The 16719-nt window shown below is 32.7% G+C and overlaps 1 protein-coding gene and 2 long non-coding RNA genes across 3 annotated transcripts; 2 read left to right on the forward strand and 1 right to left on the reverse strand.

Annotated features, from left to right (window-relative positions):
* Positions 1 to 659: 659 nt before the first annotated feature.
* On the reverse strand, positions 660 to 2969 carry LOC136070467 (uncharacterized). The gene is made up of 2 exons (XR_010631704.1): positions 2649 to 2969; positions 660 to 2376 (listed from the first exon to the last, which is right to left on the reverse strand). It is a non-coding gene; the product is annotated as an uncharacterized LOC136070467 (long non-coding RNA).
* Positions 2970 to 6669: 3700 nt separating this feature from the next.
* On the forward strand, positions 6670 to 8446 carry LOC112036698 (uncharacterized). Its single transcript, XR_002885706.2, has 2 exons — positions 6670 to 7399; positions 7942 to 8446. It is a non-coding gene; the product is annotated as an uncharacterized LOC112036698 (long non-coding RNA).
* A 3561-nt stretch (positions 8447 to 12007) lies between these two features.
* Positions 12008 to 15873, forward strand: LOC112036697 (protein NTM1-like 9). Its single transcript, XM_024069526.2, has 7 exons — positions 12008 to 12166; positions 12384 to 12603; positions 12800 to 13059; positions 13903 to 14016; positions 14148 to 14483; positions 14806 to 15108; positions 15239 to 15873. Exons 2-7 carry the CDS (start codon positions 12420 to 12422, stop codon positions 15533 to 15535), a joined length of 1494 nt encoding a protein of 497 aa, XP_023925294.1. The 5' UTR covers positions 12008 to 12166; positions 12384 to 12419; the 3' UTR covers positions 15536 to 15873.
* Positions 15874 to 16719: the final 846 nt, after the last annotated feature.

Here is a 16719-nt window from a genome sequence, read left to right on the forward strand (position 1 = left end):
CTACAATTGAGAAATTAAAGGAAATCAACACTAATACAACTGAAGATGGTTTGAGAATTGGCCCCATCAATGGCAAATTCTTGAAACGTTACCATACTTGAAATTTGAAACACTCCTTGGTAAGAGCCTAAACTGCCTACCTCAACACTCAAATGGTACATGATGTTTTCCTATTACTCTTGAAAGTGTTCTAAAAAAAAAAAAATCCTGCTAGGTTGAAAACCTTTTTATAAGGAGGCCTAGGAAAAAGTTAGTGCATAAAAAAAAATTAAAAAAAAAAGAAAAGAAAAAGAGCCCGCTAGGTTGAAAACCTTTGTATAAGGCGACCTAGGCAAAAGTTAGGGCACCAAGAAAAAAAAATCCCTCTGAACTACGTGATGACTTGATCCCTCTCAAAGGGTATGTAGGCAGCTTAGTATTTTGTACTAAGTTCAGTCACATCTCAAACCCAAAAAAAAAAAAAAAGCCCTTTTGAACTACGTGGTGACTTGATCCCTCTTAAGGGGTACGTAAGCAACTTGGTATTCTATGCTAAGTTCAGTCACATGTCAAAAAAAAAAAAAAAAAACCCTCCTTGAACTACGTAATGATTTGATTCACTTCAAAGGGTACGTAGGCAACTTGAATTCTATGGTAAGTTCAATCACATGTCAAAAAAAAAAAAAAAAAACCCTCCTTGAACTACATAATGATTTGATTCCCCTCAAAGGGTACATAGGTAACTTGGTATTCTATGCTAAGTTCAGTCACTTGCCAAATTTTTTTTTTTTTCCTTGAGCCATGAAAAGTCGTCAAGAAAGAAAACATTATTGTGAGAATGTCACTTAGCATCTCTAAAATGTCCTTTCTCTGTCATCTTTAAAGTCTAAGTAGTTCAACCTTTCACATTTAAAGTCTTGGTGATATGTATTTTTTCATCTTCAAAGACTTGGTGGTATCTCCTTGCATTTTTGAAGTCTGGATTGTATCCCTTCAAAGCCATGTCGCCTTACATTGTCAAAGTTAGTGTTGCATCACCTTTCTTTTGAATTTCATTGCCTTTCTTCTAAGTTGGGTTGGCTTACATATCTAAAGCATGGTGCTGCCTCTCATCTTTAAAGACTTGGTGGTATCTCCTTGCATCTTCAAAAACTTAGTGGCATCTCCCCGCATCTCTAAAGTCTGGTACTCATCATTTTATACCTATAGAAAGTATCATAGCAAGAAGCCAATGCACATCCATTGCAAAGAGGCCAAAGCACATCCTTAGATTGTTGCATAGACAGTTGCTCCATTGCAAAGATGCCAATACACATCCCTGCATGGAAAAACTCCATCTTCAAGATCCTTTTCGTCTTCAAGATTGTCTTCATCCTCAAGATTGTTTTCGTCTTCATGGTAGTCTTCATCCTCAAAGAAAACTTCGTCTTCAAGGAAGTCTTCGTATCTAAGATAGACTTCGTTGTCAAGATTGTCTTCGTTGTCAAGATTGTCTTCATCTTCAAGGAAGTCATCATATTCAAGATTGTCTTCATCCTTAAGATAGTCTTCATCTTCAAGGAAGTCTTAGTATCCAAGATAGACTTCGTTGTCAAGATTGTCTTCGCCTTTAAGGAAGTCTTCATATCAAAGATAGACTTTGTTGTCAAGATTGTCTTCATCTTCAAGGAAGTCATTGTATTCAAGATTGTCTTCGTCTTCAAGATTGTCTCCATCCTTAAGATAGTCTTCGTCTTCAAGGAAGTCTTCGTATCAAGATAGACTTCGTTGTCAAGATTGTCTTCATCTTCAAGGAAGTCATCGAATCCAAGATAGACTTCGTCTTCAAGATTGTCTCCATCCTTAAGATAGTCTTCGTATCCAAGATAGATTTCGTTGTCAAGATTGTCTTTGTCTTCAAGGAAGTCTTCGTATCCAAGATGGACTTTGTTGTCAAGATTGTCTTCATCTTCAAGGAAGTCATCATATCCAAGATAGACTTCGTCTTCAAGATTGTCTCCATCCTTAAGATAGTCTTCGTTTTCAAGGAAGTCTTCGTATCCAAGATAGACTTCGAGATCGTTGTCTTGGTAGCTACTTGGCTTGAGGACTACTTGGCTTGAGGAACAAAATAAACTCTTGCAAGTTCTTCTTAGTGCCACTAAGTCATCATATTACCTGTTCTATACAGAGGCGAAACAATACCAAAAAAAAAAAGAAATGATACACGAGTGAGGAAGCAAACAAGAATTTACCTCCACGGAGTTGCACAATAGCCTCCTTGTGAAGCTCGACAGATTTGTGTAATTGAAATCTCAAGAAGCTTGATGGAATTGTGAAGTTGATATCTTTTGAAGCCTAACTTGTGAAACTTATTGCAAAAGTCTTCAAGGACAGTGAGCTTCGAAAGACCAAATGCTGCGTAAGATAGTCAAAAGAATAATTATCAAGAAAATCAAGTCATGCTACATATAAAAGTGAACAAAATAAGAGTTTCAAATTGATGTTCAAAAAGAGAACAGCTTCATAAAACAAGTTTCATTAATTCTACTTGTTGGATATTGTGACAAAAAAGATGAGATAACACATGATTCACTTAGAAATATTCATGTGAGTGGATAGGAAAAAAGAAAAAGAAAAAAAGAAAAGCATGCATGAGACAAAACAAGGATAAAAGAAGGTTATTGTACCTGATGGAGAGAAAAACACCTGCCTTCTGTAATTAAGATACTGGCATTGGCATGGAGGATTTCAAGAAATCTTGAGATTAAATCTGGAAAAGCATATTCAAATCAGCATATTGTGCCAAAGAGAAGAAGAAAATAAAAGGAGAGACCTCATACCTCTATTAGACTTGTGAAAAGAAAATAGTGGGGATTTGCTCACCGAAGGCTTGCTTTTATAGTGGTCACTTTGTTATGAGGCATTACACTTCTATGTCAAGAAGGTCTCTAAATTGGAGATAAAGAGCTTGACCAGCTTGGAGAGTGCTGATATTTCAGTCAAAATATGACATTAGAAAGTGCTTATATATCAGTTGGCTTCATCCGTGACCTTTATCTAGCAATGTTTGGATTAGATTGGATGTCTTACAAAGATAAGATTTCAGTCCTTATTAAGTTTGGACTTGGCTGACTTGGCCTATTTGTTTAAACTTCAAAGGCCTAGAAGTCGTGCAGCTGAAAAACTCGTTAGCTAGACAAGTTCTTCTTGTTAAAAGTTATCTCTACGAGACTTTGAGTAAGAACAAAATTCTTATCAAGGTAATATCATATGAGGATGTGGTTTACATATACAAGGGTCTGTTATTACTGGGAAAAGTGTGTGGATCCGTAGCCAAGGCATCTGAATGTGGCTACTTCCACGTTTGAATTCTTTTCAAACAATTCCTATTTGAATAAGAATTCTATTTGATTGCATCACATTAAAACTCTTTGAAGTGTGGGTTATCAAGTCACTCTCCTGTTTGGATTTACCCAACCTACGGACTCCACCTTGCTAAATGTTGGTCACACGATTCCAAGGAAGAAGCATGGTGTCAGACACTTTGGAATAATGTACATGGGGAACTTCCTATCATATTGGAAATTATATGGGTTCTAAATTAAGTTTGCTTGCAAATTTTCAAGATTGAAAAAAATATATATGAAAGGTTTTGAAAATAATAGCATCAAAGCATGAAGTTGTCAAAACTTGACCATTTTCCATACCCAAAATCGTGTACAAGTCCAAGTCTTGAGGGGGCATTTGTAGGAGGCAAAAATTTGTCAAGCCAATTACAAAATGCCACATCAAAAATTTAGTAACAAATTCCAAATTAATATGTCATTAAATTAATTAAGTCAAATGATGACATGTGTCATCCAAATTAACATCATATTGGTATATTAAAATTTGCCAAGTGTCATTTTGCCCACGAGATAAAGATAAATTTTCTATTCAAAATTTATGGATAATTATCTTTATAAATAAACAAAATAGAGATAAATTTTCTATTCAAAATTAATAGATAATTATCTTTATTAAAATAAAGTAAATAGAGATAATTATTTATCTTTATTGATTATTATCTTTATCAAAATATAATATTTATCAAAATAGATAAATAAAGATAATTATCTCTAAGAAGAATTTGGGCCAATCAAAAGTCTACTACATACTTTCAAGTATATCAATTCGAAATGAAGTTTATCCTCTAAAATCACTATAAATAGAGGACATCCCCTCTCATTTTCAACACGAAGTTTTGGAAGAGGACCAAACTCTGGAGAAATTCTGTCTCAAGAAACCTTGAAGAACATTCGAAGAACTTGAAGAACATTCGAAGGGCTTGAAGAACTTTAAGGACAATAAATCTCTAATAAGCTTGAAGCTAGAGATTTATTGTGAAGACCGATCAATCCATCTTCCAATTAAATTCAAGAAGATTCTTGTTCGAGTCAAGTTTAAGGATGATAGAATCAGATGGCATTCTTTGTAAAAGAATTGAAATAGAGATTGTACTCATTACTTATCAATACAAATTTATATTTGCAAACCATATTTCTTTTCAATTGTTTGATTTTCTGCAATTGAGAAATTTTGTGTTTACACCGACCTTAAAAGATTTCAGAGGGGCTGTCTGTTAATATGATACAAGTATACTTTAACAAACTTCTACTTGCATTTGGATTAGCTTTTTCCTTAAAGTTGGTAAAAGGCACAATTGTGTTCAGGGAAAAAAAGGAATAAAAGAAACTTTAAAAACTATACATGAAAAATAAGTTAACTCCATTAAAAAAAAACAAATAAACTAATAAGTTAACGGAAAGAAAGTTCATCCAAACATATTTTGTTCTAGTAATAATCTACCAAATTTCTAGCTTAAATCCACTGAGCTTAGTCGTAATAATTATCTAGCTCATTTTTGTGGCAGATTGGGAACTCCAAAATAATGGAGTAGATCCTCTCAATGACATAATTATTTTTAGTAACAACTAACATGATAATGTATTTCTTATCTCCCATATTATTGGTCTTTTATTTTATTTTGGGACATCCCAAAAAAAATCATTTTTTTAATCAATAAGCATAATATTAATAATTTTTCTCAAACCTTTTTTTTTCTTTTTTCTTTTTTTAACGATTCATTTGTTTCAATGGTAAATGGAGATTTGAATTTGAACATTTTTGTTTAAAATACTAGGATGTGTTAATTGAGTTACAAAACTATTGGCATAATTTTATCAACTTATAATTTGCTTTATTGGAAAAATCAATACTCTTTTTTACTTGAGTTTCAATTAAATATGATAGTTTTGAAAATTTACATTTATTTTGTTTTATTGTTTTTTTTAAAAAAATGCATAAACAATGTTCTCTTAAAAAGTTGGTTGGTTTTCTTGAATATAACTAACAATGTAGGATAGAAGGAGCATATATTTCATTAAAATATTTCATTAAAATATTACCTCAAATTTATTTAGAAACTAATGTTGTCCCTATTTTTTTCCAAGAAGCAGATGAATATCTTTCTTTCTTTTTTTTTTTTTTGAGAGAGAGAAAGAGAGAAATGAATATCTTTTAAGCATATTTTTTTTATGCATCATAAATTAAGCTACCTTAAGAAAATGATGATAAATGAGACCTATTTAGGAGATTTTTATAGGTAACTTAGACACTTAATAGAGTAAGTATCTAGTCAGTATTATATTCTTAATGATATGGGACAACATTTATAGGAGATTTTTTTTTTTTTAATTTCTTTATTTCCTAGCTAATTGGTTAAATGAGGCAGGATAAGAGTTTTTTGGTTAAATGGGACAACATTTTTTTTTTTTTAGTGGGGAACGTAACAAACCACCAAAAATAAGGGAGAAAGTTTATAAAACACAAAATAAAAATTTCATAATAATTGATGTAGCAAATTATAAGTGATAAATAAAAAATTGATATTTGTGATTGGTCAAATGAGGGATTTGGTTTAGGTTCAGTGCATCCAGTGTACTAAACCTGGTCAGATGGTGGCACGTGTCTAAAAGTGGATACATGTAATCATCTCAACGGGTCCAGTACTACCGGACACTGGACCTTAACCTGACCCTCAAATGAGAATTAATAAAAACTTGTGAACTCAATTGTTATAAAATATATATATATATATATTATAAAAAATTTTGTGTTCGTTAGGCGAAAAGATCATTGAACATAGGTGATTGGTTTTAAGATGGAAAATGAGGGGCAATGAGATAATGGGGTCAAAGCTTAGGCAGCAAGTTAAGGTCCCGCCGAATATTTCCAAGACAATTTCAAAGGAAATTATTACTACTACTTGTTAAGGAAGATAAGAATGTTGACAGACTGACACCTCATCCATGAATAGAAGCCAACCAAATTTTTTATTTTAAAGGGGCCATAGTAAAAGGCATAATTGATTTAAATTTATAATTGGCCTGGGTATATTCGATGTGCAATTGAGAGGTCACTACTAGAATGTTATGGGCAAGTCGTTAGGCAAATTTTGTTACATACTCTTTGTTATATTCTCGTATACATTCTCGGTAAAATCGTATTTTAAAAGCACTATTTCAATTCTAATAAAAATTTAAAACATAATTTTCCAATATACCCGAAACACAATTTCAACTGATGTAGCATGGGGTGTCCTGTACACAAGATGTATGAACTACTGACAGCTAATACATGGTTAAAGAAAATGTTCTTTCACTACGGCCGATCCAAAACTGTCTAACTCTCAAGTCAATGCAATGATTACTAATATTTCATTTCTCTTTCAAAACACCATCTCTTCTCTGCCAACTCCTGCTTCTTCTAAACTATAAATTTTCACATCCAACCAGACATAACATAGCTCTTTATTACTTGCTACTACTCTCTTTGCTTTCTTTTTATATTTTCTCTTCTTTTTAATGAAAGTTGAAGTTTACTAGAGATGACTAACATGACATGAATGAAATCAATGCTGGTGGGATTTATGATAGCAGTATTGCCAAACGAAGTTAACCGTATCATGTTCATATGTATATGATATGGTTAACTTTGTTTGTCAAATACTGCAATCATAAATCCCCCCGGCATTGATTTCATCCTGTCATGCTTGTCACCTCTCGTAAACTTCAACTTTCATTAAAAAAGAAAGAGAAAATATAAAAAGGAAACAAAAGACCCCAACAACAAGAGGAAGGAACAGCAATAGTTAGCAAAGAGTGTAGAGTAATAAAGAGCTATGTGTTATGTCTGGTTGGATGTGAAAATTTTAGCTACTTAGCTTGCTATATGAGATGTAAATTTCAGTCAAAAGATAGATTCACTTTGATCAGATGATCTTATACAGGCTAATCTATTTGGTCTTCATTATGGACTGAGTTTCCAAGGGATGAAAATTCTATTGGCCCAAGCAGACATCAATGGAGATGGTGTTGTTGATTATGAAGAATTCAAGGTATCTTCAAGCCTTAAGTTGTTCAATATGCCCTTAAATTTTTCAGTCATTTAATTGCAGAAGCCATGTCCAGTCAAGAATCTGGACTTTCCAATATATTAATTCTCTGAAATCTGGGTACAAGAATCTGGTTGTGTGAAATATATTTGACTACATCATTAGTTTAAGATGGATATACTAAAAAAGAAAAATTAGTGGTGAAACTTGTTAACAACATAAAAAATTTTGGGATCTTTTTATTAGTATTATCATTATTTTTTTTTTAACTTGTCTATTTCTTAAAAGAGTCTTATGTGGTTTTAGTTTTACACATCAGTGTTAACTAGGAGTATTGTTAGTGTTTTGGCCAAGCTTGGGCATGTATCTAGACTCTGGCACATTTGAATTCTCTCTAACTCACAAACACACATACACAGGCTATTATATGATGTTCTTAGCTGATTCCTTAGTAATTAATAGCATCATATTTGTTTATCAGTATGCAATGACAGGCTCTTTACTGCCTTTAATTTTGAATAAAATAATAACAATATACTTTGCAGCAGAAGATTTGGAATCCTACATGGCCAGAGCAAACAGAGGAGTATTATGAGACAACTATAGAAGACCCTAAACAGGGCACGAACGAAAAAAACATTGGTTTCAGGGTGAAGAATGCAGTTCTCTTCCCCTGGGAAGTGGAGAAAGGACTGTGGCCTGAAAACTACTCTCTTTTTCTGATTATGCTCCACAAATTGTTGTCTTTTCGCCTTTATTTGGTATTTTTCAGTCCAATAATCATACCCTAACATACAACTGTAGATAGAACAATGAAGAGCACAATTAGAACAACGTAAATCTTTGAGGAACTTATATCTACAGCCTATTGTAAATCCTCTTCTGGCTGCTCGTGTTTGGGTGGACCAAAGTTCTGTAACCAGTTTTGGTCAGCCTCTGCCAATCTTTTCAGGCCAACACAGTAATTATGTATCAGATTTGATTTATAATGTAAAATGTTTAACCAGAAACAACTAATTCAAGGGATTTGAAAATCCTGACTTTTAAGTATGACTTAATTCATATAAGTATAATGTATGATCCTTGTGTGATAAGTGTAAAGTCCATTTCATTACCTGCGTGATTTTGGACCTATTTGTGGCAGGTGGTTTTGAAACTATGTTAAAAAATAGATAGGGTGTAAAGAATGTTGAGAAGGAGTTAGAATAGCTGGCACTGATCAAGTCTGCTGCATTTCTTGAAACTGCTCTAAGGTCTGTTAAATATGTCTTTTGAGACATGGCCTAGCTTAAAAGATTTTGAAGGGAAGCCTGGTTGGTAAACATTTTACATGCATTTGGATTATTATTTTTTTTTTTTTTGGTTGAAAGTTGGTAAAAGCACAATTGTGTTTAAAAAGAAAAAAAAAATGTAAAACTTTAAAAGCTATACATAAGAAAATAAGTTAATTCCATAAAATAAAAATATATAAAATAAAACAAAACTAATTATTTAACAGGAAAAATTTAATCTGAACGTATTTTGGTGCAGTAATCATCTAGGAATTATAACTAACTTAAATCCACTTAACTTAGTTGATGTAATTATCTAGCTCATCTTTTGTGGCAGATTGGAAACTCCAAAAAAATGGAGAAGGTACTTCAAATGGTATAAATAATTTTTAGTAACAAATAACATGATTGTGTATTCATTGTCTCCCCATATTGGTGTTCTTATATTTTGTCATGGGATGTCCCAAAATATTATTCTCTTTTTAGGAAATCAAAGATTACACTATTAATAATTTTCTCAACTTATCATTTACGTTATCAAAAAGTAAATACTCTTTTTTCTTTGAGTTTAAATTTAAGATGTAGTTTTGAAATTTTAGACTTTCTTGTTTTTAAAAAATGCATTAATTAATCAATATAAACAATATAAGCGTAGTATTTCAGTTCATTCGGTCCATTTCTGTCCACCTCAAATTCCTTACAAACAGTTCATCCTCTAAAACAATTCGAATTGTATTGAATGGATGAAAGTGGACCAATTTAATCTATTTAGTCTACTTCGGTCCATTTTGGTCTAATTTTGTCCATATTGGTCCATTTTGGACCATTTTAGTATATTCAATCCATGTCAGTCCATTTAGTCTACTAAGGTCTTCTCAGCCCATTTTTGTTTATTTTGGTCCATTTGGTCCACTTTGCCCCACTTTAGTCCATTTGGGTCCACTTCACCCCTTTAGGTTCATTTTAGTCCACCTCAGTCCATCCAAGATAACAAAAATTAAAATTATTATTTTTCGGTCCATTGGTATTATCTTTCTTTATGTTCTTTCCCTCTCCCCCTTAGTTAATATTAATATATTAGTTTTTGAGTGAATTATTTAATTTTAGTGTTTTGATGTGATAGAATTTGAATTTAAAGTCCAATTGAGGTTTTTTTTTCCCCTAAATGGGTAAGAAATTTGAAGATTTATGATATTAAGTTTTGTATCATAATTTAAAATTTTGCAATGTATAAGTTATTCAACAAATAATGACAGAAATTCCTTTATAAATAAATTTATATTCCTCTCCATTCTCTAACAAAAATGATCATATATATATTTTCATACAAGTACTCAAAATACTTAATATGAAAAACCAAGGCCACACAAAACAAGCTCTTTATGTTGATGACTCTGTTGTATGGTTGGATGAAGTACTCAACTGTTCCACGTATTGCGTGACCTGCGACTATTGTTCTCTTGAAATGTTGAATTATCTATATATAACTAACAATATAGGACCGGAAAGAGTATTTATTTTATTAAAAGATTGCCTCAAATTGATTGTAGAAACCAATGTTGTCCCTATACTTTTCCAAGAAGAAGATGAAAATCTTTAAAGGATGAATTTTCCAAAATGGATCATGGATTCATTAAGCTAGTTTTAGAAAATGACAAACAAGATCCATTTAGGAAAAGTCTTAAGTTTACCTCAAAAGAAATATTATAAACTCTTAAAGATAGTTTAGATACTCAATAAAGTTATTATCTAATTATATTCTTTATTATAAAGCCATAAAGGACAACATTTATAGGAGATATTTTTCTAAGTTTCTTTTCTTTCTTTCTTTTTTTTTTTCTTTTTTCTTTTTATTCCTAGTAAATTGGTGATTTGAGGAAGGATAAGAATCGAATGAGTGGTTTTTTTTTTTTTTTTTTACCATAGAATGAGTGGTTTTGATTGTTCAATACATCTTTTGAAGAGAATATATGGAAGTGGGGAACATAAACAAACCACCAGAAAGATCATTGGACATAGGTTTGTTTGGTTTCGTAAAGGTAAAATGAGTGGCTATGAGATGGGCTCAAAGCTTAGGCAGCAAGTTAAGGTCCCACCGAATATTTCTAAGACAAATTCAAAGGAAATTATTACAAATTGTTAAAGAAAGAGATGTTATTCATTTAAAAAAAAAAAATTAGAAAGAGTTAAGAAAGAGATGTTATTGAAAGTCTGACACATCATCCATAAACAGAGAGCCCAACCAAAAATTTTATTTTAGGTCGGTCATAGTAAAAAGCATAAATTGATATAAATTTTGGGAGGTCACTACAAGAATTGTATAAAACTAATCTTACTTAAAGTTTAGTTGGCAAAAACTTTAAGTTTTTAGCTTATAAATTTAACAAAACTAGCTTTTAAAAAAATATATATGTTATTTGTTAGCTTTTTGTCATATATTTTAATATTCTTAAAATTACTAAAAACTATAATTTTTTTATATTATATTTAGCAAATAAATTACCAAAAAAGAAACCCAAATAGACATTTATAAATGCTGAAAATCAATTTTACCCAAAACATCAAACTTTGCTCATAGTAATAAACTTATCACTTTGTTTAGACATCATGAGCAATATATATTATTCATTGTCGTCATGTGGAGGAAGGTTGATGGACCCATATTGAAAACCCTAGTTTTTATTTAGAAAAAAAAAAACAATATATATTACTTTATTTTATTAAATTAAATTTATTTTTGTGTGACTTATGACATTTCAATTTGTAAAATTTATACATTAAAATTGATAGTATTTTTTCACTTTTTTCCCCCAAAAACACAAAGGGAATAGAAATATACTTTGTCCTACTCTTTTTGATCCACTTTATATGTCAAGTTGTTTTTTCTTCCACGGTTCCACCCTATTTTAGAATATAGTTATTTTATAATAAAAAAAGAGGAAAAAGTGGTAAGTTATTATTGTATTCTAAAGCATTGTTATTTTTATAAGAGAAAAAGAAAAAAGAAAAAAGAATTTGTAATAACGTGTGATTGTTAGTGTGCTCTTGGCAACCGATTAAAAATTAATTTTTTACTTAAATTATTTACTGTTTACAAGTTTTATGTTATTTTTTTTCTTAATTTTATTTTAAATAATTTAACTTTTATTATTTAGAAAGAAAATTATTAACTGTACTTTTTTATTTATTTTGCATTATGCAATAAACAATCAAAAAGAAACAATTACCCAAACAAATGTACACAATAAAATGAACCAAATATAGTCCAGCACCCTTGACCAAATGTGTCTGTGCAGTTATTATATACTCCACAAAACACGAAGAAATCTAGAACATTGGGAAAGGCAAGTCCAGATTCCATACGCGGTCTGTACGGAAGGACAATGGAGAAGTAAGATACGGCTAAGAAAATAGAAATGGGATCCACACCCGCACAGTACAGGAGCACTGTCATAGACCAATCCAAAACTGTCTCAATCTTTGTCAGAATCAGAGTTTGGTAATAGCCTCTAAACTAAGCTGAAGACTTACTCTCAAGTCAAGTCAATGGCACTCACTCTAATTATTTCATTACTCTCAAAACACAGTCTCTTCTCTGCTCACTCCTGCTTCTTCTAATCTAAATTTTTCCAGTTCAAACCAGACAATAACACATAGCTCTTACTATCTTTTGCTAATTTTTGTTGTTGTTGGGGTTCTTTGTTTCTTTTTTATAGTTTCTTTGCTTTAACGAAAGTTGAAGTTTACGAGAGATGACAAGCATGACATATTCTGAAACTGGATTGGATTCAATACCGGTGGGATTTAGATTCCTGCCAACCGATGAAGAATTGGTCAGCTACTATCTGAAGCTCAAAATGCAAGGCGACAAGGACTACGAAGTCCGAGCCATCAGTGAAGTTAATATCTGCAAACATGAGCCTTGGGATTTACCCGGTACTCACTTATCTTACTGACCCAAGTGCCAGAAATTAATCTTTCTTACTTAACTTGTTGCAATCTACTCTGTTCTTGCTAAGCTCAATGCTATTAGTTATTCAATTTTCAATTTAAGAATTGGTCTTAATGTGTTTCATCAAAGTTCTGTTTTGTAATGAATTAAAGGTCTTGTCTCTTGTGCATGGTTGTGCAGGGTTATCAGTGATCCAGTCAGATGACCAAGAATGGTTCTTCTTTTGTGCCCGGGAAATCAACCGATCCCGAGCGAACAGAGCGACCAAGAGAGGCTACTGGAAATCCACCGGGAGGGATAGGAAAATCAAGGCTAAAGGAACCAACACTGTAATTGGTACGAAGAAGACTTTGGTGTTCCATGAAGGTCGTGTTCCAACTGGGGTCAGGACCTCTTGGGTTATACATGAGTATCAGCCAGTTGCCTTTCATCATCACCAGGTTAATCTTCATGTTATGCTCTTATCAATTTTTTCACTAATTGCTGTCTCTCTTTGGATGAAGATTGGTGCTGTTGAATTTATGAATTTGTATTAAGATTATGGTAGGAATACATTTCCTTGCTTTTATACACTTTTGATTGTGTTTGGACTATGCTGCAATTAATGTCATTGTACCTACGATCAATATCATTCATATTTTGCTAGTATCCATTTTTTTTCAAATTTGATTGAGGCAATCTGATTTGACGTTGGGTAATTGTGTCCTTGAATTGTGCTTTAAGCATTTAATGAATTACGCCTAAATTAGAATCTTGGTTTTAGTTAAGACTTGTTTGTTTAGCCAAGAAAAAATTAGTAAGCATTGCAAGACAAATTTGTTAAACTGGTGGAATCGCATGCTCTGGACCTGTATACAGCTAGAACTAGAAGATTGCTTTATCTATGAAAAATAATTGGTGAAGTTGTATTTTCACATCAGGCACTTGCTAATCACATTCATACACTTGCTTTTGCATAACTACTGTGCATTACCATGAAGTTCAACGCCTCTTTGCTAAGATTTTCTCATTGCCAACAACTTACTTTGTTTCATCATTATTGTTTGCAAGAAGAAATTGGTAACTTTGTTTTTATCTCTGAAAACTAGCCTTTCTTAAACATATAAAGTATATTTCTAGTACTTGATGCCTAATGTCATCCTAGACAGTCATTGACGCGATTAGAAGAGGTTATATGCTTCTGATGTTGATGTTTGAATTTTTTATTGTACTTTTTTTTTTTCCTGAAACTTATGTTATTTACTACCACTAAGTGATATCAGTTCATTCTCCAACTTTTGCAGAAAGCTTTTGTCCTCTGCCGCTTAAAGAGAAAAACAGATGTGAAGACTAATGAGGCTCCCCTTGATGATGCTTCTGATTTTGAAACTCAGGTGCCAGGGCATACAATTCCAGAGGTTAGAAGGAGCATGCCTTATGCTGAAATTATCTCATACTTCCAATATCAACTTCTTCATGTAAACCTTGGGAAGCATTTTTGGAACTGATGCCTTCTTGTTTATGATTTTAAAATCACGAATTCAATCAGGTAGATGCAGACCTGGCATCACTCCATCAACGTCAGCGACAGGATTATGACATGGCTTCCTCATTGCAGTTAGAAGAATACAATCAGCGAGAACCTCCAGATCTGGATCCCGTATTGACTGATGACTTTGATTATGATGTAATGAAATATCTGTCTGATGATAATGAACAGGAAGAGGATCAGTTTGTCAATTCACTTTTCAACCAGCAGGATGAGTATACCTTAGAAGAAGTCAGGCAATCCAATGATTCCAGGGCACCAGATTCACCGATAACGATATACTATGATGGTGGTGAACTAAGCAGTGATTCGGACACTGACACAACCGAAGCACCGGTAAATATATATTATCCAATACCTGCTATTGAAGGATATATCTTTAATAGCTTGTGAATTACAAATCTCTATAGCAGAATATTACTAGGAGCGTTGTAATAATATGAATCTCATATTACTACAATGTTATGTAATATTCTCCTATAGATTTTTGAGTCTTAGGGTAGAACGAAAATTTTGAGCTCTGTTGATATTTTGCACCAGTCAGTAGCTATACTTTGCCACATTTGTGGCAGAGTAGTCTTTCAGAACAACTTTTTTGGACCTTCTTGTTTAGGATGCTTGGAAATTTAAATTTTGTGTTCATTTCTATATGTTACAGCACCAGCGAATGCATATGATTAACAGTGGAACTGCATCCTCGTCTAACCGTGGCCAGTACAAAGAAAAAAGAAATGGTGTCATTCTTGATGATTTCTTGGGACTTGATTCTTCTTCTGTCGACTCAGCTGCATATATCCCTCGTGTGCGCAGCACTCAATCACGGGGTCTACGATCTCCTCCGAGCATAGGACCCTTCAATCTTCAATACCAACAAAGCTCCCGCCGCTCTGAAGTACAGAGAGCTGCTCCTAGAAAAGTCCAACTGCAGAGTAGCAGTCTTAAAGTAGTATCCCTTGAGAAGGTGAGAGAATTGAGCTGCAGCAGAACATGAATGGACTATTGTCTCTACTGAGATTGTCTTAAATGGAAGAAAAAAAAATTCAGGACGTATATGATATTATGTTTTGACTCCATAGGATTTCTTTTTGCAGGCCAAAGATGCTTCAAGGCTCAGTATTACTACTAATCTGCCCCAGAAAGAAAGATCCATTATGGAATCTGACAAAGAGCAGAAAATTGCTCAAGGCACCAATGCAGATAATAGTCCTAAGTCGAAAAAGGTTAGGTCAGCGGGCAGTGATTGGAAGGGTTCCCTCATTTTCCAAGAGACATCTCTACATGGCCATGAATCTAGTCCGCCCTCAGAGTATTTTGCCAAATGTCTATTCGGTATAATTTTTTTTGTGTTCATTATTTGGGAAATGCTGCTACATGGGAACTGGTACTAAACTACGTAAAAAAAAAAAAAACACAAACATTTCAGTCCTTCGGAGCTCACTTATAAAAAAATTGAAAGAACAAGGTAAAATCATTGTCCATTTCACCTATATAGTACAATTCTGACGGGTTATGTTTTGCTACATTTCATCACAAGAAGACACATGCAGTGCCCAGATGCATGCATATATCTCATAGCATGTGTATAGTGTCACAGCGATAAATTTTTCATTATGTAAATAAAGCTTGATTTGTTGTCAACATGTACTGATGTCATATTTTTACTTGAGGTTTGAGGATTTTGTGATCATTAATGTTGAATGGAAAATTTTATATATGGTTTTTGTCATGATTAGATTTGCATTTTGGAAATTATTGCTGCAATTTTTCATTTCATGTTTGTGCGAAATTGGTTTCTAAATCTAATGGCTCAAAACCAGAACAGGGATGATATGCTATTGAACAGTAGAGACATTTGATTGACTTGGCAGTATTTTCTGTTTCATGATCATTTTGTTGATTAGCAATTGATGCCACATTCTACCTAAAGCTTCCATGGCCAGGATAAAGGCTTTCCCACCCTTTCCAAATTTTTGTTAGCTAACAATCAGAAATTGGTCTCCGTGTGAGTCTTGCTTCCATTCCAAGATTTCACATGGTTCCCTACACCTATAGTTTACTATGGTTTGCCAACTTTGTAGCTGGTTGTGGGGTTCAGTCAGTGTGCTAAAACTCTCTCTCTCTCATTTTGGTGACTGAATGAAGCTATTGGACGACTCTCCTAGTGAAGGAATCAGCTATAAGGTGCATCAATTTGTCACCTAACCCGAGCCTTCTAAACAAGGTGGTGCTCCTCCCTAAGAAGGAAAATTCCCGGCTAGTTTTCCCTAAAATCGTGATTTCTGTTTCCCGCTTATCTACAATATATCTAATATCTTATATTTTAACATATTAAAGCAAAAGCTAAGAGATTGTTCAATTTTGAATGAAAAGTACTAAAATTATTACAACTAGCCGCGAACCTGCGCGCTGCGCATGATAATTATTTTTATGGTAGTTTTATTAAATTTTTTTATACAATTTAAACTAATTTAATAAAGAGTAATGTATTTTCTAATTATATTTTATTTATTATAAGAATAATCATAAATGTAATATAGGAACCATCATAAATCATAAATTTAATAATTTTTGT

Source organism: Quercus suber, unplaced genomic scaffold (assembly GCF_002906115.3).
Source record: "Quercus suber isolate HL8 unplaced genomic scaffold, Cork oak 2.0 scaffold_13, whole genome shotgun sequence".
NCBI lineage: Eukaryota > Viridiplantae > Streptophyta > Magnoliopsida > Fagales > Fagaceae > Quercus > Quercus suber.